The 19,697-nt window shown below is 35.8% G+C and overlaps 1 protein-coding gene across 9 annotated transcripts in view; it reads left to right on the top strand.

Annotated features, from left to right (window-relative positions):
• The window catches only part of HERC1 (HECT and RLD domain containing E3 ubiquitin protein ligase family member 1), a 101,909-nt gene that overhangs the window by 16,207 nt on the left and 66,005 nt on the right, over window positions 1–19,697 (top strand). For all 9 annotated transcript variants that reach the window (XM_068410945.1, XM_068410946.1, XM_068410951.1 and 6 more), the window contains exons 2-17: window positions 2,493–3,448; window positions 4,730–4,825; window positions 5,132–5,326; window positions 6,966–7,277; window positions 7,972–8,068; window positions 8,958–9,101; window positions 10,530–10,657; window positions 11,530–11,674; window positions 11,769–11,940; window positions 13,080–13,214; window positions 14,975–15,140; window positions 15,729–15,854; window positions 17,090–17,311; window positions 18,540–18,692; window positions 18,863–18,995; window positions 19,494–19,685. In XM_068410945.1, the coding sequence (XP_068267046.1) occupies window positions 2,519–3,448; window positions 4,730–4,825; window positions 5,132–5,326; window positions 6,966–7,277; window positions 7,972–8,068; window positions 8,958–9,101; window positions 10,530–10,657; window positions 11,530–11,674; window positions 11,769–11,940; window positions 13,080–13,214; window positions 14,975–15,140; window positions 15,729–15,854; window positions 17,090–17,311; window positions 18,540–18,692; window positions 18,863–18,995; window positions 19,494–19,685 (3,346 nt within the window). In that variant the 5' untranslated portion in view covers window positions 2,493–2,518. The remainder of the gene's footprint in view (window positions 1–2,492; window positions 3,449–4,729; window positions 4,826–5,131; window positions 5,327–6,965; window positions 7,278–7,971; window positions 8,069–8,957; window positions 9,102–10,529; window positions 10,658–11,529; window positions 11,675–11,768; window positions 11,941–13,079; window positions 13,215–14,974; window positions 15,141–15,728; window positions 15,855–17,089; window positions 17,312–18,539; window positions 18,693–18,862; window positions 18,996–19,493; window positions 19,686–19,697) is intronic.

Consider the following 19,697-nt stretch of genomic DNA (forward strand, 5'->3'; position numbering starts at 1 on the left):
TTCAGGCTAGATTCTCTGTTAGGGTAGGTCGTGGAATAATCTTTTTCTCTGCATGATCCAGTGTCAATCTTTAATGAATTCATGATATAGGTGACGGAAATCCAGCTGGCTAATCCAATTCGTTAGCATTTTATAAAATTGTGTAAAAATGCTTCCCTTACCTAACCTTCCCTAACCATTCTGGAAATACTTGTTAATGCTACTCAGGATTGTATTTTCTTTCATGATAACTCGTGATCCTTCTGTGATTCACTAGATTCTTCTACTTTTGAATCTCCAGAGAGTAGATTCTCTACTTATGGGAGAACTTTTTATTCCATAGTGTATAAACTTGCATGTTTTGCTATTAAATTTCAAGCTATTAATCCTACTACTTCTCACCTACATATGGTTCTTCCCATGTGACATGCTCATCTACAGTGATAGAGGTGCCTCTGCGCTTTGTGTTGTCGTTGTTTTACCAACTCATTAATCAAAAGACTACATTGTTGGTTTGAACATAGAGAAGATCTCTCAAAACTTAACTAAAAACTAACTTGATTTTTTTTCCCTGTTTTACCTCCAAATTTTGTCTTCCTAACTTATAGAGTTCTTCTATAAACTTATACCAACTTAATTTTTGGAAGTAGTTTATTACAGCACTATTTGCCTAAATATTACTGTATGCTTTTGAATAGACAAGATGCCCTTCTGACTTTTTTTTTTTTTAATGGCTTACACTTTCATTTTGAGTAGTATGGTTAAGAGGTTTGCGGTGACTACACACTGGGGAACTACATGGCCATGCGCACATTTGCCGCACGGTCTGTGCCAAACACCTGTGGTATGTTGTTCCGAAAGAAGGACTATGTAGAGAAAATAATCTGCTTTTCCAACACTATGTGCTCCCTTCTGAAAGTGATCGAAGAGGACTTGTTGCGGTGTTCAGTTTGAAAGTTGATGCACTCAGATTACATTTCAAAAAGGTCTGATACTCTGTAATTTAAGTGTAACTTTTCCATCTGTTGATTTATTTTAGGTTTTGAATTTAATTTAAAACGGTGAACAAAAAATGCAATCCCATCTAATTAATTGTAAACCTTGGAACTACTTTTCGCTGAAGCCAAATTATAAGTGGTTTAATATTAAGGCATTCAAGTTTCACACATGGATTTTGTAACTGATGTTTTTAGACCACCTGTGTAGAACTCTGACTGTACTGCATCTCTCAAGGGAATAGCAAGGGAAAAAGGGATCTTTCGGTTCAGCTAAATAAGTTGACTTGACTTCAGGCAGTGCAAAAGTCAGAAAAGAGATGTATTCCAGGGGCTAGTGCTAGCCAAAAAAAGCTTTGTGGTATGTGGTGAGGAATCCCATTTTAAATGTAGGATTCCCAGGAATTTTGTAGCAATTTTGTTGTAATCTTTCATTGAGTTTGAATCCATGTGAAAGTGTCGTGATTAATAATGTGTTGGGGCTTTTTCCTAAAATTGTCAGGAAAAAAAAGATCTCTCAAACTAATTGTTGTCTTTGATTTGAAAGAATGTTGTGTAAGCTGTCAGGTTGGTTGGGCAACCAATTTGAACTTTCCTGGTAAACCAGTGTTGCTGCATTATTAAATTTACTCTTTACTGCCATATTGTTAGTGATCCCTTTCTTAAAAACCTGTGCTAAAACCTTTGAGTATTTTCAAAGTCATACATGATACAATATACTAATATAATGTAATACATAATTTTTGATACTGTAAATTTACTTGGAATAGTTGTAATGTGTATTTGGCTCTGAAGAGCCTATTCACTCATTGAGTAGGACCTACATAATGTGCCACTCTAGCAGTTAAGCTGTCTGTCCTGGTTTCCTGACCTGGGTTATAAGGAGATCTCTAGCTTCCTTTAGAAGGGGGAAAGAGTGGCTTGTGACAGCAAGACTTAAAAATGTGTTTGACAGGTGGAGCTCTTAGTTATGGCCTGAATTAGTAGTCTCGTTTATTGTAAAATGAAGGTTTACACTGGTACTCCATTCACTTGTACACAGTTGTGTATGATCTTGCGCATTTTTTAAGCCTTTGTCCTTAGTTTTGCTGTCTGTAAAGAGAATATTTTTTTTCTAGAGAATATTAAAAGTGTATTTTCATTGAAACATAGCAGAATTAAATCTACTTTGTGTGAATTTTTGTACATATGGATTTAGAAAATGCAGACTTATACTAAAATTCTTACATCATGTTAAGGAAGTTGCACATATGCAAGTACTTATTTGTTTAAAATTAAGATAAAAATTAATATGCAAAATGTCTTTTTTATATACTACTCCTAAACTATTCTGTTAGTATTTGGTCTGAATTCCAGGTTGCAGCACTTATATGGGTAAAATGGTGGAACTTTGATAATTCTTGGTGATTAATCTTTTGCTACTTGATTTCTTAAAGGATTATTAGGATTTGTCTTACTGTCAGTAATAAGTTCTGTAGATAATGTTGCTCACCTATTTATGGTTCTTTTCATCTTCAGGACTAATGGCAAAGGAGTAAACCACCATGGCAGCTATGGTCCCGCCTGTGAAGCTGAAATGGCTTGAACATCTAAACAGCTCCTGGATCACAGAAGACAGTGAATCCATTGCAACAAGGGAGGGAGTTTCTATCTTGTACGCTAAGTTAGTTGGCAATAAAGAAGTAGTGCCATTGCCCCAGCAGGTTCTGTGCCTCAAAGGACCTCAGTTACCAGATTTTGAGCGGGAATCTCTATCTAGTGATGAACAGGACCACTACTTGGATGCCCTTCTTAGCAGCCAGCTGGCACTGGCGAAGATGGTATGCTCAGACTCTCCGTTTGCTGGAGCGCTTCGAAAACGCCTCCTTGTGTTGCAGCGTGTCTTCTATGCACTTTCTAATAAATATCATGATAAGGGTAAGGTGAAACAACAGCAGCATTCACCAGAAAGCAGTTCTGGATCAACAGATGTGCATTCTGTCAGTGAACGTCCTAGGTCAAGTACAGATGCGCTCATCGAAATGGGGGTTCGGACTGGATTAAGCTTGTTATTTGCACTGCTAAGACAAAGTTGGATGATGCCTGCGTCAGGACCTGGCCTCAGTCTTTGCAATGATGTTATCCATACTGCAATAGAAGTTGTGAGCTCTTTACCACCTTTATCTTTAGCAAATGAAAGCAAGATTCCACCAATGGGGTTGGACTGTTTATCACAAGTAACAACATTTCTTAAGGGAGTAACAATTCCAAACTCTGGGGCAGACACTTTAGGTCGTAGATTAGCTTCTGAATTGCTTCTTGGTTTGGCTGCCCAACGAGGTTCCTTGCGATATCTTCTCGAATGGATAGAAATGGCTTTAGGTGCTTCAGCTGTAGTAAACACCATGGAGAAAACCAAGTTGCTGCAAAGTCCAGAAGGGATGATCAGCTTTGATTGCTTTATGAGTATATTAACACAGATGCGACGGTCTTTGGTAGGTATACCAGCTTTGATTTTTCTACATTGCAAATGTAGTTGCATTCTTAACTTTAAATAGTTTCTCAACCCTGAATGCCAGTTTGCTGAATAGTTCGCTTAATTTGTTAAAAAAGGTTGTTTTTTTGTTTTTGGTGAAAAACTTTTTTCAGTATTTCCTTTGTTACCCACCATCTCTTTCTCTTCCTCCCTGTGCACCCATTTCCTTGTAGGTAAAGGAGATGAAACAGCAAAGCAATGCCTGTGTTGTCACTTTTGACATTATGCTCTAACTTCAGGAAAAGAATCAAGGACTTACTTGATCCACTTGCACTTTACATTTAAGTTTATAGCAAAAAAGAAAGTATGGAACTGGTTTTTTAGGCTTACTTTGCTGAATTTGCTTAGGATTCGAAGTTTTGCAATATGCCTTGTTTCCTATTCAGAGTTATTTGTATTAGACATTCCTGCTCTCTGGACCTCTGCTTATACATCTTTGGAGAATCAGTGAGATTTGAGATGTTTAGTGTTTTTGGTACTGCTCAGAAATTAATGTGATAAGTAAATAAGCTAAATTCTTTGGAAGATGGCACACTGCTTTGTATGTTGAGTGCTTACTTCTGGTCCTAGATGAATATTCTTTTTAAAGCTATGAAATTATTGCACAATATGCAGTCAGAAGCTACGGCAAGCTTCTGCCTTATATGCTCAGATTGAAACAGGGAAGGACTTTTTCCATGGAGTGGTCGTTCTTTTCTCTCCTCTCAGACTTGTGAGGCTTGTTAATAAACATAAATTTAAAAAACTAAAAAATTTAAAGGGGACCATGAGAAGAGCATGGCAGTAGCAGAATCTGAATTGGATTGAATGTCCTGATGGGCAACTTTACTACTTGTTGGTTTTGGACTAGATATAAAGTGAGAGAGCAAAATGTGGAAGATATGTAAACACAAAAATAATGATGATTAGTCATTTTAAAATTAGATAATAATCACTTTAAATTAAACAAAGTGACATGCATTTTGGAACAAAACAGTATTAGGAGAAATTAATGCTAAACCCAGGTGTTTTCATGAAAATGAATAAATAAGAACGTTTAACTAGCAGTTGTCGCATTTTAGTTATCCTGAAGTGTATGCAGATGTCACAGTTCAGGGGAGAAAGGTAGTTTACTAATGCTTATAGAAAGAACTTTTAATTTTGCTTGACTGTAAGAACAAATCCCTAATGTATTTTGTACAGATGTACTGTTACTGTATGGAAGTATTTTTCTCATAATAACAATATTTAAAAATTGTAGGGATCATCCGCTGATCGAAGTCAATGGAGAGAGCCAACTAGAACGTCTGATGGCTTGTGTTCTCTTTACGAGGCAGCTCTGTGTTTATTTGAAGAGGTATGTCTTGAAATGAACCTTGACTTTAAGCTAGTAGTGGTTTACTTCCGCCTCACACATCTGATTGGTGTGGGTATGGTCCAGTCTCTGCTGAGTTATTCTGGAGTAGAAGAGGAAGGCAAAAAAAGGTGAAAAACTAAGATGTAGAGAAACAAAGTAATTTGGGCAAACTAATGATATCGTGATGGATGATTTGTGTTTTAGGCAGAGAATCATATTGAGGGGAAATTAAAGTTGCATTAAGTGTTGTGACTGTCTGGAAATAAATGAAAATGTTACTGTGTAATAAATCTCTCATTTTAATAGGTTTGTCGAATGGCATCAGACTATTCAAGAACATGTGCCAGCCCCGACAGCATTCAAACAGGTGATGCTCCCATTGTTTCTGAGACCTGTGAAGTGTACGTTTGGGGTAGTAACAGCAGTCATCAACTGGTAGAAGGAACTCAAGAGAAAATACTTCAACCCAAGCTTGCTCCAAGTTTTTCTGATGCACAGACGGTGAGTGACATTTATAGTGGTATATTATGTAGCATTTAACAGCTTCATAGTTACAGTATGAATTTGGAAAATAGTACTTTATCTCTGAGTGTCAAGTTGTAATGAAGGTGTGATGCTCAGAACTAAGCACACAAGATATTTTGCTGAAAGTATCTCACTGCTTTTATTGATGCTTGGAAAAAACATTCTTTTTCAATGCACACACAGATCAATACCTATGTAATGAGAACAATTGACTTCTCTAATTTGCTATGAAATGCATTTGCAGAGATGAATTTGCTTTCCTGTAGGGGTTTTTTGGTTTTTTTGTTTTTTTTTTTTTTTACTGTTTAAAAAGATTCTTGACTATTCAATCTTCTTTTCCATTGGTGGTTTTCACACCAGGGCTGCCTAGTTTAAAAGTCAAAAGTGGGCTGACTGCTGGCACAGCAACTTTAATTAGCTTTGTGAAAATCGATATACAGTATGCTCTTTCTGCTCTCAGTCACAGATTCTGCAGTTGTAACTGAGCACTTTTATTGATGTGTGAGGCAGAATAGAATAGTTTGCTTTTCTGTTACTGTGTTTTTGCAGTGTTGACTTAAGTAAAAGCATTTTTTTGGTCACCAGACAATTTAGGTACATTTTCTGAAACTGTTTCTATCGACATCACTGATACATTTTATATGCCTTTGGACTGCAGGACCAGGCATCATAGAGCAAGTTTGTGCATTCAGAACACTTTGTTTAAACAAAACAGTAATACACAAGAGTGGGATGAGTGATCTGAATGAATGAGTTCCTCTTTAAATAGTACTGTATACACCCATATGGCATATTTATGTGATTTCCTACTAGGGTAAAGAATTTTTTCTTCAACATTTATTGCCAATCTTTGTAGGATTTGTCTATATGAACAAGTTAATTCACAGTAAATAGGGCTGTCACCATGCAGTCCACCATTTGCTTTGTGCCGTTTTATGACGTGAACATGCAGTGCTTTTATGCTTCAGATTTGAACCTGCTTTGCATTCCTGGTGTGTTAAGATTCCTGTAGAAAATTCTTGCAGGGTTAGCTGGTTTGCTATTAGGTCATTCTTCAGCTCTGCGACAGCTTTCCAATAGAGGCAAGTTCTTACTTAAAAACTTTTGGTCTTCTTTGGTGTTTATGTAATTAAAATGCATAGTCTCAAATGGCAGTGGATTTTTAGCATTTGGCATATTTCTGTAATGTCACTACTTGGTACTGATTAAAATTAAGCAAAACCTACATTGCGTTATCGAGCTGTTACTTTGTCTTTTTAATCTGAAGAAATTAAGCTGCCTTCAAAGACTGTCCCTTTCCATCTTTGAGTCTTGGAGATCTGAAGGCAGCCTGAGTTCTGTAGTCTATAGAAGAGATGCAAATAAATAAAATAGATTAATTACTATTTACATCCTTTGCCTTAAGAAAATATATTTACTCAAAATCTTTTTCAAGAATTTGAATTTTACTGCTTGCTGAAGTCCAAATTCTCCTTAATTTTTACATCATGTTATATGAAAGGGTTATGTAAAGAAACCTGACATTCTGTTTAAAAATACAGACTTCTAGACCTATATGTGAATTTTACATTTATCTAATCTTTCTTTTTTACTATTTTAACCTTTTTGTTTATAGATCGAAGCTGGACAATATTGTACTTTTGTTATTTCTACGGATGGTTCTGTTAGAGCCTGTGGTAAAGGCAGCTATGGGAGACTCGGACTGGGTGACTCCAATAATCAGTCCACATTGAAAAAATTGACTTTTGAACCTCATAGGTCTATTAAAAAAGTGTCATCTTCAAAAGGATCTGATGGTCACACTTTAGCATTTACAACAGAAGGGGAAGTCTTCAGCTGGGGTGATGGTGACTATGGAAAACTGGGACATGGAAATAGTTCAACTCAGAAATATCCTAAACTTATTCAGGGTCCTCTGCAAGGAAAGGTATGTTCTGTGTAGCGGAACATCTATTTTTGTTCTGTTCAGTTGTGATGTGTTAAATTTGAAATGCGTGAGATCTTAAGAAAAAGTTCAGTGTTTTATCTAAACTTCTCTTTGAAGCTGGATCTGCTTTCGGCAAAGCACTAAATCTTATGGTTGCCTTTAGGCATGTGATTTGGACAGTGGCATTGTCAGTAAACCTTCTCATAGTCTTAAGAGTGAAACTTGCTCATGTGCTTTTGCTGAACTGCGGTGACATTCCAGGAGATGGTTGCTTTTGTTAGCTGTAACGTTAGGACTGTTAGTATACAACTTTTTAGTGGCTTCGTTCAAAAATTGGCTTTGTATTGTCCTACAAAGCCTTATCTTCCCTATCTGTCTATGTTTTAGCCGGTGTTTTAAACAGCCATTGATGCTGCTTTTTGCTACTGTAAGATTAGGATATCATTATGCTAAATTTGCTTAATAAATAAATCACGACCAGTTTTATATATAAACTTGTCTCTTTGTGTACTAATTTCCACTTATCAAATACTAAATAGAAAAGATTGCAAAGATTCATTTATGTGTGTACTTGCTCCACACGAGTGAACAAGTTGATTTATGTAGACGGCTTCTAAAACTTTACTTTCAGAAGCTTTCAAACTTCCTGTTGAATTTGTATAAAAAGTTGATTTTTATTTTTGTGTGTAAACAGGTGGTTGTATGTGTATCAGCTGGATACAGACATAGCGCTGCCGTAACGGAAGATGGAGAGCTATATACCTGGGGAGAAGGAGACTTCGGAAGATTAGGTAATTCTAAAATTTCATGAGATGCTTTTGGAAGAATTCCCGTGTCTGGTAATGATACTACACATGTATTTGTCTTGTTTTCTTACTGTCCCCTCTAAATACACATACACATGTGTGTATATAGGTAACTGTATTAAAACCAGTGCAGAGACTCTTAAAAAGATTTTAATGCAGTTAATTTTATGAAGATTCAATTTTTTTGAATTTTTCCTTTCAGGAAAAGCTGCCTTTATTCATTCATAAGACTATATATGATTGCCACTGCCACTTAAATGTAAACGGTAGACGTTTAAAATAAACTGGAATTCTAGATAAACAGATCTAGTGATGGTGGGAGGGTTCTTGAAACAGTCATGAATAACTGGCTAAGTGGGTGATACTGTAGTGCACTGGGCTTCTGCAGAAAGGACCAGTTAGAATTGTGGCTGCCTAAAACTAACCAGTTTACTGGTTTTATTTGTCTGTGCAGTATGTATGCTGTTATTGACAGTAGTAAGAGTGTGCCCTTATTTTAGCTTCCTCAAGCTGTTCCGGCTACCTACTGCCCAATATTATGTAGTATAGCTGCCTAATCGACGAGTATTAATGGCAGTTGTACTAGTAATTCTTTTTATTTCTTTTGAACTAGGTAGAAAATAATCCTATGATTTAGTGGCAATAAGGTATAAACAAGTGTTCTGGAGTATGTCTTAAAAAAATGGAGCGTTTGTTAACCTTACTACAGATCTCTTTCAAGCCTTACTACAAATCTTTCCAAAAAGTGCGCAGAAATTATCATTTGTGATAATTACAATGTATTTGGGTTTTGCAAAATCTGACTGAAATTACAAACCATAAACAGAACTTAAATCTTCACGAGAAGAAAAAAATATTTTTCTTTTTTCCTTAGGTCATGGTGACAGCAACAGCCGCAACATTCCAACTTTAGTAAAAGATATTAGCAATGTAGGAGAGGTTTCCTGTGGCAGTTCGCACACAATAGCTCTGTCCAAAGATGGGAGAACAGTATGGTCATTTGGAGGAGGAGATAACGGTAGGTAAAACTAACATTTTGGTAGTAATTTTTGTCTTATTCCATCTCTCTCGTAGCCTCGGTACCCCTTGCAGGTTTGGGTTGTTTTTGTCATTTGATAGCTGTTCAAGCAAAGGATTTTAGTAAAATGTAAACAATATTTGAAGTTTTAACTGCAAGATTACAGACTTTAAAAATGGATTATCAAAGGATGAGGGGTTTCACAGAGCAGAAAGCTCGATGAATGTGTTAACAATTCTGGAAAAAATGCTTTGCTGATAACTTTCAAATAAACTGACTTATCTGATATGGCAATAACTGTATTCATGTGGTAGAAACTGTTGCATTTAAACTGCCTCTTGAAGAAACATCTCCCATCTCAGAAATGAAGGGCTTCTAAGCTTCATTGCCAGTAGATGCTTTGTCAAACACAGAATCATTCATTTTCTACTGTTACTGTATTGAGCTAAATTTGGTTGTGCTGCTAGATAAAAATTAAAACTTGGATTAAAATGGCTGTATTATTGCTTCCTAGCCTAGGGTGAGAGGAAAATGCAGACTACAGAAATCTCATAATGAAATTGGTAGTTAATAGAACTGGGTAGGAATTTGAATTTCATTTGAAAGCCAGCTCTGACATGTGAATATGGAGTTGTTCCCACTCCTATGTCTCCCTGTTTTTAACAGGACAGGCACCTTAACCTTCACAGAGTATTGGAGATTGCTCTTCTATTTCAGTAAATTCTAAACAATTGGCTTTTGGGTATTAATAATGTGTTACTAAAATGTTGTTGTAGAAAAGCTAAAACAACATGAATCAAAGCATAACCTTTGTATAAATTATCAGTCTTTGTAATGTATTTCAGATTTGATTTTATTTTTTCTCCTTCTTTTTGAGGAATGTTTTTCTGTCAACACACTGACATGGTCTAGTGACGGTCCTTGTTTTTGAGGTCATTGTTTGAAAGTGGTGAAGTTGTGGAGATGAATAGCTGTTTTCAAGAGAAACTTAAAGGAGGAATAAGGGAGTAAAAATATTAATGTTTACACAAATGCACACAGCTGTTAGGACCAAATGCAGAAAAGTTGGGGGTTTTTTCAAGTCACTTTGTAAAGCAGGAGTGAGAAATTTTTTAATCTTTTGTTGCCAAATATGAAAAGGTTTAGTGCCTTGAAAGGCTTTGGTAATAAACAGCAGGAAATGAATAGTGTTGATATGTGGAATTAATATTTCAGTTTTTAAATACACTATAATAAATATGTATTTCCTGAAGTCTGTAATTATTGCCATTGAAAGAGAATAGGTTTTATAAAAATTGTAATATGTTTTAATTTTAAAAATATACTCTGATGTTTTTGGAAATCCAAAAAACCCTCTTTTTGGATACTTCTAATTGTTGTAGTTCATGTATTGAAAATACCTTCTTCTTGTATTTCCTCCTTTTGTAGGCAAACTTGGTCATGGTGATACAAATAGAGTATATAAACCTAAAGTTATAGAAGCCTTGCAAGGAATGTTTATTCGAAAAGTTTGTGCTGGGAGCCAGTCTTCACTTGCCTTGACATCAACAGGGCAGGTAAGCAAAAACAAGTTTTCACTCAAATGATGGAAGTTGATGAAGATGGTGTAGGTTCATTGTTTCAGCATTTATTATTTTGACTGTTGATAAAATATTCAACTAATACTTAAATATCAGTAAAGATCTTGATTAGATTGACAAAAGTACTGAGATCATAATGCAGTAGAGTAATTCAAAATGTGCTGAAGAGTCGTGTAAAAGTACATTTTTCAAGAGTCTTGCTTAACCACAGAAAATGAATTATTTTTAGGTTCATAAAAGTAACCAGTGCAAAACCAAATTGGATTCAGGAAGCAAAGTGGGTTCTGGAAGCAAAAAGCAGTGAAATGCTTCTAATTTTTAATGCATTAACCAACTCAGGTGATTAAGTGGTTTAATAGTTTTTTAAAATGTATATGTATTGTAGAATACAAGTGTTAACTGAAAGTTTTATTTCTAATCTGAAAAATCTCAGGAGAGCATGGAGAGAAATGTTCAGGTGGTAGAGAAGGGCCCTTACTGGCTCTTACACGCAATACAATAAGCATTTCTACAGTATAACCTAACTGGGCCCCCACCCTTGCCCCACTGTGATTCAAAGGCAAAGGGTTTTTAAAGTATGGATTAAGAGCGTTGAAGTTTACTGTAGCAGTTTCTTTTCTTGCAACAGCCTCCCCATTGATGTGCTCTGTGGCCAGTGATGCGAGTAGTTGAGGGGGAAGAAATATAGATTATATGAAATGTACGTTAGAGTCGTGACAGTACTGTGCATGTTTTGTTGAAAGCGTAATTGCAATTAACATGCAAGTGGTTATCTGGTATTTTGTTTGTTTGTGGTCACCAATAATACAAATTTGACGTGCTGATATTTTGTGGTTTGTTTGCTCTAGGTTTATGCATGGGGCTGCGGTGCATGCCTTGGCTGTGGCTCTTCAGAGGCAACTGCTCTCCGACCCAAGCTTATTGAAGAGCTGGCTGCTACAAGAATAGTTGATATTTCGATTGGTGACAGTCACTGTTTGGCACTTTCTCATGGTAAAAAGAATAAGGTGTAAAAATACGTAATCTTCCTTTTGATCAAAAGCAATTGTATCTCAGGGTTTGTTTTCTACTTTATTTATGTTTACAGATAATGAAGTTTATGCTTGGGGTAACAATTCAATGGGACAGTGTGGTCAGGGAAACTCTACTGGTCCCATTACTAAACCGAAGAAAGTAAGTGGTTTAGATGGAGTTGCAATTCAACAGATTTCAGCAGGAACGTCCCATAGCCTTGCCTGGACAGCTCTTCCAAGGGACAGGTAACAATGACATTGGGGGACAGATATAAAATTTTTTTATACAATTCCACTTTGGGATACATGTAACTTTTCCCTGATGGTGTTAACCACGTCATGTGTTTCAAGTATCCTGCTTGTAATATTTTGGACTCTAGAGTCTTTTCTTCTCTCTTCTTCTCTCTCCTTCTCTTTCTGTTTTTCCTCCTTTCTTCTTTTTAGACTGTTACAGATTACAAGTTAAAATGTAGCAGCACGAAGGATTTGGGTATTAGTTCTTTGTATATGAAGATTTCTTACCTGCTGTTAGACAAAAATTACCTCTGTTTACTAAAAATTGACATGTTAGGCAGTGGGAGGAGAAACAACTCACTATTTTTTATTTTGTGCTTCTGACAGGATTTTTTTATGGCTTAGTTTCCTTTAGTGTCACAAGGAGTAAACTAAGCACAAGACTTCGGGAAGTGGGGAAGTTTAGACGAATTACTGATGTGGATTTAACCATCTTAAATTTCTGGATGGTTACATGTTAACCTCAACTAAAAACGGGTACCTAAATAAATAGTTTGGTTATTCATGTACAGTAACTGAAATAATACTTTGTTACACTGAAGACATGAGCAAGTGATTGAAGTGAACTGGTAAACTTCAAGTTTATATATGGACTAACACAAAGGAATAGAAAATTTTAATATTTGGAAGATAATTCAGGAAGAATTTCAAATGCCCTGTTTTAAAGGCAGCTGTCTTAGAAAAATCAGTTAAGAAAATAGTGAGACTCAAATAGTACTAAGTGGTACCCCTTTTGAATTCTCCCTACCTTGTATCAAAGTCTCTTTATAATCTGACATTTGTACTAAAACCAGCTTTGTGAGTGCTGGTCAGCTTTTGCATGAATCAGATTAAATACATATGGCTTTGTGTTTATGGCATTGTAGGTGGTTTTGTTCATAAGTAAGAGCGTTTGATTTGTAAAGACCTTTACAGAAAAGAGCAGAAAATACCGTAAAGGATCAGGAGGTTAGTCTGCCTCAATCATATTAGTTTCTTCTAAGGAAAAAAATTGGTTCGGTCAAGCGTGTACTCAGCGTGCTCAAACTGGTAATTTATTAAAGCAGTTGGAATATTTTCAGTGGTTAACTTATTTTGATGTTTGATTCCAGGCAAGTTGTGGCATGGCACAGACCCTATTGCGTAGACCTTGAAGAAAGTACCTTTTCGCATCTTCGTTCTTTTCTTGAGCACTACTGTGACAAAATTAACAGTGAAATTCCCCCTCTTCCTTTTCCTTCATCAAGGTATATAGAGCATATACATGTTATATATTTTTATAATTTTTTTTCTTTACAGCAGTGGTGCGTGGCTTAGTCCTGGTTAGTCTTTTCTGTAACAAGCATAAGTCTGGTTTATTTGCTTTTTCAGGTGCTGTTTGTTTGTTTGTATAGCACAGGAGCTTTTCAGTGCCTCAAATGTAGCAGGATCTTCTGTCTGGAATTTATTTTAATTATGCACTGAATTAAATATTTTCTTCCAGAGTTATCCTTTAAAATGCATTTCTCTGTGTAGTTGAAATGCATTTAATATTTCTGTACGTTATTTCTGCTTTGCAAGTTCTTCCTCCTGTAACCAGTTTGAGTGGATGCTTACTGACTCTAATCTACTGAAAAGCTCAGGCAAAACAAACCTCTTCAAGTGATAATCCATCAGTCCATACATTCAATTATTGGCTAACACATGTATGACGCTCAGACCAGGAGATGTGTAGCTGCCATTGCGTTTTGAGTTGGGATCAATGCTCTGATAAAACCCTGTTACTGTCTAAGGAATTAGGATATTTTTCTACAAGCGTTTTTTAGCTTGTGAGGGTGGGCTGTTTCCTTCTTGCAGCTCAAGGTCTCTGATTACCTCTGGAGAAATAGACATCATTCAGAATGCATGAAAGGCTTTTTTAAAGGTCATATATGACTCTGTTGTTCAGGTTATGTCAAGTAGCATAGCTGTTTTCCATCTGGATGAATAAAATGGAGAAAGGCAGTTCAGTTTTTTTCAGGAACTGATTTGTCTATGAAACTTTGTAAAGAGGCGTAGTATTACAGTTACAGAAGTTTGCTTTTGATACAGACAGGTTAGTAGTGGACAATTTGGGATATTTCATGATCAGTTCTGTGGGTTGGGTTTTATTTATTTATTTTTTTATTTTTAGTATAAGATATTCCATTAGTTTTGAAAATGCAGGCTGCTTCTCACAAATGTGAGATTCATAGACATGAAATGTCACTTAGGTTTGAAATATATATGCAAGAAGCATTTTCCTTGCTTTGGATTTGTGGAGCCTTTATGCATTTCCACAAATTTGTCTTTTCTGGAAGGTACTCCAGAAAATGCAACAAAACTAAGCCTACTTTGATAGCGCCATGTTGACTAAAACAGCCTCTTGACAAATCATCAGTAATTGTTATTATAGCTTCCAGATTTGAGTCTTTTCACCAAAGGTGACATTTTAGATATATTGCTATAAAATACAGAAGCATGAATGTTTCCTTACTGATGTTTATGAAAAACACTATAAATAAAGATCGTTACGAATCTTTTGTACTTACTACAAAGTTTTTCGAAGTTTTATTTTTTAGGAAGACTAGAAATTAATATCCTGACTTCATTTTTAATCCGATTGTTGGACTCCTAAATCTTCTGAGAGAAGATTACATTTATTACTTCTTAAAAGGCTTATTTTTTCCTTTATGTGAGGAATATATTTGTCTGTCTATTTGTGTATGTTGGGATTGCCTCCTAATTCATGGGACTACTTTTCTAAACTGAATGCCTCTTGGAACTATTGTCCACAAAGACACTTTTCTCTATTCTGGTTTTGCTTTTTGTTCTTCTAAGCGAATTGGCAGTAGGTTTTCAGAGGAGTTTCTTTAAAGTCCCAGTTATAATTTACTTATCTTTCTGGTATGCAAAATCAAATGAGAGTTAAAAGCTTAGTGCACAAGTAAGTGAAAGGGAGTAAGGCTAATAATTGGAGAGATTAACAGGGTTGTATTGTTTTTTACAGGGAACATCACAATTTTCTTAAACTGTGTTTGAAGCTGCTTTCTAATCATCTTGCACTTGCACTGGCTGGAGGTGTAGCCACTAGCATTCTTGGCCGGCAAGCTGGTCCTCTTCGAAATTTGTTGTTCAGACTGATGGACTCTTCTGTCCCTGATGAAATTCAGGAAGTAAGTAACAGTTTTTTGTTTTCATGTGAATATTCCACTACTCTCTTCTCTTTCTTTGACTGTGTAATTAGAGATTTCTCTGACTTTCTGAACTTGGCACTCTGATGAACATGATTCTGACTTACCAGTTTTACTCATTAAAGTTAAAAAATTTAATCACCATCAGTTTTATGGTCTGAAAGCAGAGGAGAATGTTTGCATGAGAATTTCAGAAAGCTGCTTTTATTTTGTAACATTTTAATTATTATCGCTTGTAATAATGAGCCTAAAATGTTAATGTTGTGGATTGAGTAACTAACTTACTTGAGTAACTTCTAAGATGGCACTTTTACAGGAAATAGCAACTTAGAATTTTTTATTGTTTTGACAGTATGTTGGTCTCATTTCACTCCTTCAGTGTACCACGTATCTTTGCCTTACAGAATAAAAGATTAATGTGCTATTGTGATAGAATTCTGATGGTAAATGAAATTAAGCAGGTGTTTTGGATATATCGTGTGTGATGTACTGTATTTTTTAAAGTTACAGTTGAGTTGATGCTTTTATATTCCCCCACTGAAAAAGTATTTTCCGCTACTCAAATTTTAGGTTGTAATTGAGACTCTGTCAGTAGGAGCAACTATGCTACTTCCGCCATTGCGAGAGAGAATGGAATTGCTACATTCTCTTCTACCCCAAGGTCCTGATAGATGGGAAAGCTTATCAAAAGGACAGGTAAGGTCAAATAAAAATATGCCGTGCTTTGAAAGCACTTGTGTATTTTTTTTTTCCTGGAACATTTTGAACAACAAGGTGAGCCTCATTTGCGGAGTGCAAGCATGTTATTGGTGAGATGCAGTCCAAAGCCCAACTTAAAAAAATCTGTAGCCTAGCTAAATCGGATTCTAGTGAGGTAAGGAGCACCGTATGTTTTCTCAAGTGAAGCTTGACTACAGAAAGGTTAGGAATTGCTGTGTTAGCGTATGTAGACAAGTTTAAATGTTACATGTTTTTGAATACTAGCCTGATTTAACAAGTCTTGGTAACAGAAAATTAACTGCTTTCTGGGAAGAATACTTGTATAATGCTTTTACTACGTGGATTTCGCCCTACTTTGCAAAGATGACTGGGATGTTCCTTTTTTCCTTTTTCTTTCTTGAATGTAAAGAATAGGAATTAATGCAGCCTAGGATACTTGCCTGATATTGTACAAATGGAAGGAAAGAAATTCAAGGAACATCTGTTCCTGTCCTTGAGGGCAGTAGGAACTGAAGCTTCAGCAGTAGTCTCAGGTTAAAAAATGAGAGAAACTATTATTCAGTTCTGTATACATAGGATTCGGGTCAAATCCTTTATCTTATGAACTATGGAACAAACCAGTTTACACTGGTACTGAAACTATGAAGAAGAATCTTCTGATTATAATTTCCTAAAGATTTCTAAAAATTAGTACTGGTACAAACTAAAACCCCTGACAACTACTAGAGTAGAGCAAGTTTAGGTTTTTCAGGAATCATAGCTAGCAACAGTGGGGAACAATACTGAAACTGAAGGTCATTACTCTGCATCTGCCACCTCCCTTGGTCTAATGTATGCTTGCTCTGCTTTTTACCCTTTTCCTTTTTCCTATGTATAGATTAGAACAATTCCCCACCCGCCCCCCCCCTCCCCCTAATCAGATGACTAGGACAAACTGGAGAAAGCATTTGATCCGATGTCTAATCTCTCTCTCTTAATCTCAGACTTTTACTAGGTATAGTCATATAATTCAATATATTTATCTGTTCTCTAATACTACAGATCTGCAGAAAAAAGTGTTTTCATTTTTTTGGTCAAGTCCTCCAGCTTATTTTCACATCTCATTAGAATATTTTTATTATGTAACTACACCTGATGCTTTTTTCTTCTTAGCTCATGATTTTATCTTCATTAACAAAGAGTGTTTTTTGTGTCTGAACATTTTTCTTTAGAGAATGCAGTTGGATATTATTCTGACAAGCTTGCAGGATCACACCCATGTAGCTTCACTGCTTGGCTATAGCTCACCGTCTGATGCCACAGAAACTTCTGCGTTATGTATCAGCTACGGAAATCTCTCTGATCAAACGTATGCTGCCCAGAGCAGTCATCCAGATACTCATCTAGCTGAAATCTTAATGAAGACTCTTCTAAGAAATTTGGGATTTTATACAGTATGTATTTATTTATTTATTTTTAAAATGGTAATGAATTTTGAATACATAGAAGGGTTAAAAGTTTTTGCCCACTTTCAGAAAATGATGCTCTTTTTGTTTATCTAAAGTAGCATTGCCATATATATTTGTCCTGAAGTGGACTAAAATCAGTTAAATCATCTCTAACATTATGGTTCTAATGTTATTGTAGTGGTATTTGTTGTTTTATTTGGCTTATGTAAATGTAGATGGTTTCATATTAGACTAAAGTATTTTATTGCTCTTACTTTGGCTTCAAAATTTTTTGGAAGATAGAATGTAACACATCAAGTGAATAGATTGTATGGAACCATTTTTGTCAGTATAATCTCAGCCACCAGGGAAGGATAGGTGAACACCAGGAACATGAATCTGTTTAATTAACTTCTCTAGGGTAACTACCTTATAATAGTTCAGCAAGTACAGGTCAGCCATCTTAGTGTACCTACTGTGTCAAACAGATTGTTGTTCTTAGCTGTATAATGGTAGAGGCTGATTTAAAGTTTAGGGGAGCGTAAGAGCGAGTAACTGACTCTCACCTTTTTATTCAACTAGCCAGTTAAATACAACAGCAAAAAGAAATCAGAGTTTTTTTACTTCTCTGGCATAGTATCCCTGTCTCCTGAAGGTGAGGGTTGATAGTTTTTTGTTCTTTTCTCTAGACCTCCACCAGTCGTAAAGATTGAACTATCTACTTTGAATTTTCTACTTGAAACTAGCTCAGTTTTTTTCAGTAGAATTCAGAATGAAGTCAAGCAGCCATCTACCTTCTGCTTCTTCTATTGCCATCCCAGATAATGCAAGGAGGGATTCTAATCTGAAACATTTTGTTTGTCAGCCCACAATAAATTCTAAAGGGTTATTAATTATTTTAACATATCGTGGTTTGGAGATCAGGGTGGGGAGTGAGTTCTTTCATCCATTTATCCTTGGTGAGTTAAATGAAAAATATTTCTGCATCTGAAAATACCTTTTTTAGAACAGAAATGTTTGCTTGACAGCTATCACAATCACTGCTGTGACATTCTAAACGATTGCGGTTTCAAGTTTGGTTATCCCATGATCCACTTGACATTATCCAATTTCTTTGGTAATCACAGGTGCACATGGTAAAGGTAAAAAAGCTTCATTTTAAGGCGATAGTAAAGTATTATAGCATTTGAAGACAGAATTAATTGTTATTTTTTTCACCTTTTTGTCTTAATAGGACCAAGCCTTTGGAGAACTGGAAAAAAACAGTGATAAATTTTTACTGGGTACATCATCATCAGAAAACAGCCAACCTGCTCATCTTCATGAGCTTTTATGTTCACTGCAGAAACAGTTGCTGGCTTATTGCCACATCAACAGTGTTAGTGAGGTGTGTGTCCTTATTTTCATCATTTAGGGAGGGAAAAGTTTATTCAATATGCGTGAGCACCAGAATGTTGCAAGATTGCTGTTGAGTATGTGAAAGCTAAAGTGATTTAAATAATGAACCCCTTAAATACATTTACAGAATTATTCTTGTGTTTGGTTGTTTCCTTCTAGAATTCCAGCAGTGTGGCACTGCTTCACAAACACCTTCAGCTTTTATTGCCTCATGCTACAGATATCTATTCCCGTTCTGCAACGCTGCTTAAGGAAAGCTCTTGGAATGGTAGTGTTGGGGAAAAACTGAGAGGTAAGTGTTCATGGAAAAATCAGTAATGGTGGCACTGTAAGCTTAGGGCAGTTCTTGTTTGTTTAGATTTGAATAATAAAATACTTTACTTTCCCTATTCCTGTATAAAGTAGACATCCCAAGCCTCCCTCAAAGGAGGAGAATGTCTATCCAAGGATAGCATCCGATTCCTGTTTTTGATATAACATTTTGCATAGAGGAAAAATACAGAATAGAGAAAATATTGTCTCTCTGCATTATTATTTCAGTTTCATTAGTTCTAGATTTCTCTTTTTAAAAGTACATTTTTTTTGAGATTACTGAAAAGCGTGGAAGTAAAATATGGAATGGATTAATAATTATTAAACAAACCCCCCAATTCAACATGTACAATTGAGACATTTTTAGACAGCTGAGATATTTTTATGCAATTCTTTCTGACTTGTTAAATTGTTCTTGGAATATAATTATATTCTGAGTTATAATGATAGGGGTGTTTTTGGTTTTTTTCCTCTGTAGATGTAATTTATGTGTCAGCTGCTGGTAGCATGCTCTCTCAGATTGTCAACTCATTATTGTTACTGCCAGTGTCAGTAGCTCGGCCTTTGTTGAGTTACCTGCTAGATCTGTTGCCACCTTTAGATCGTCTTAATAGACTGTTACCTGCTGCAGCCCTTTTAGAAGATCAAGAATTACAGTGGCCGCTTCATGGTAAGTGTAATA

This window comes from Nyctibius grandis, chromosome 11, assembly GCF_013368605.1.
Source record: "Nyctibius grandis isolate bNycGra1 chromosome 11, bNycGra1.pri, whole genome shotgun sequence".
Classification (NCBI taxonomy): Eukaryota; Metazoa; Chordata; class Aves; order Nyctibiiformes; family Nyctibiidae; genus Nyctibius; species Nyctibius grandis.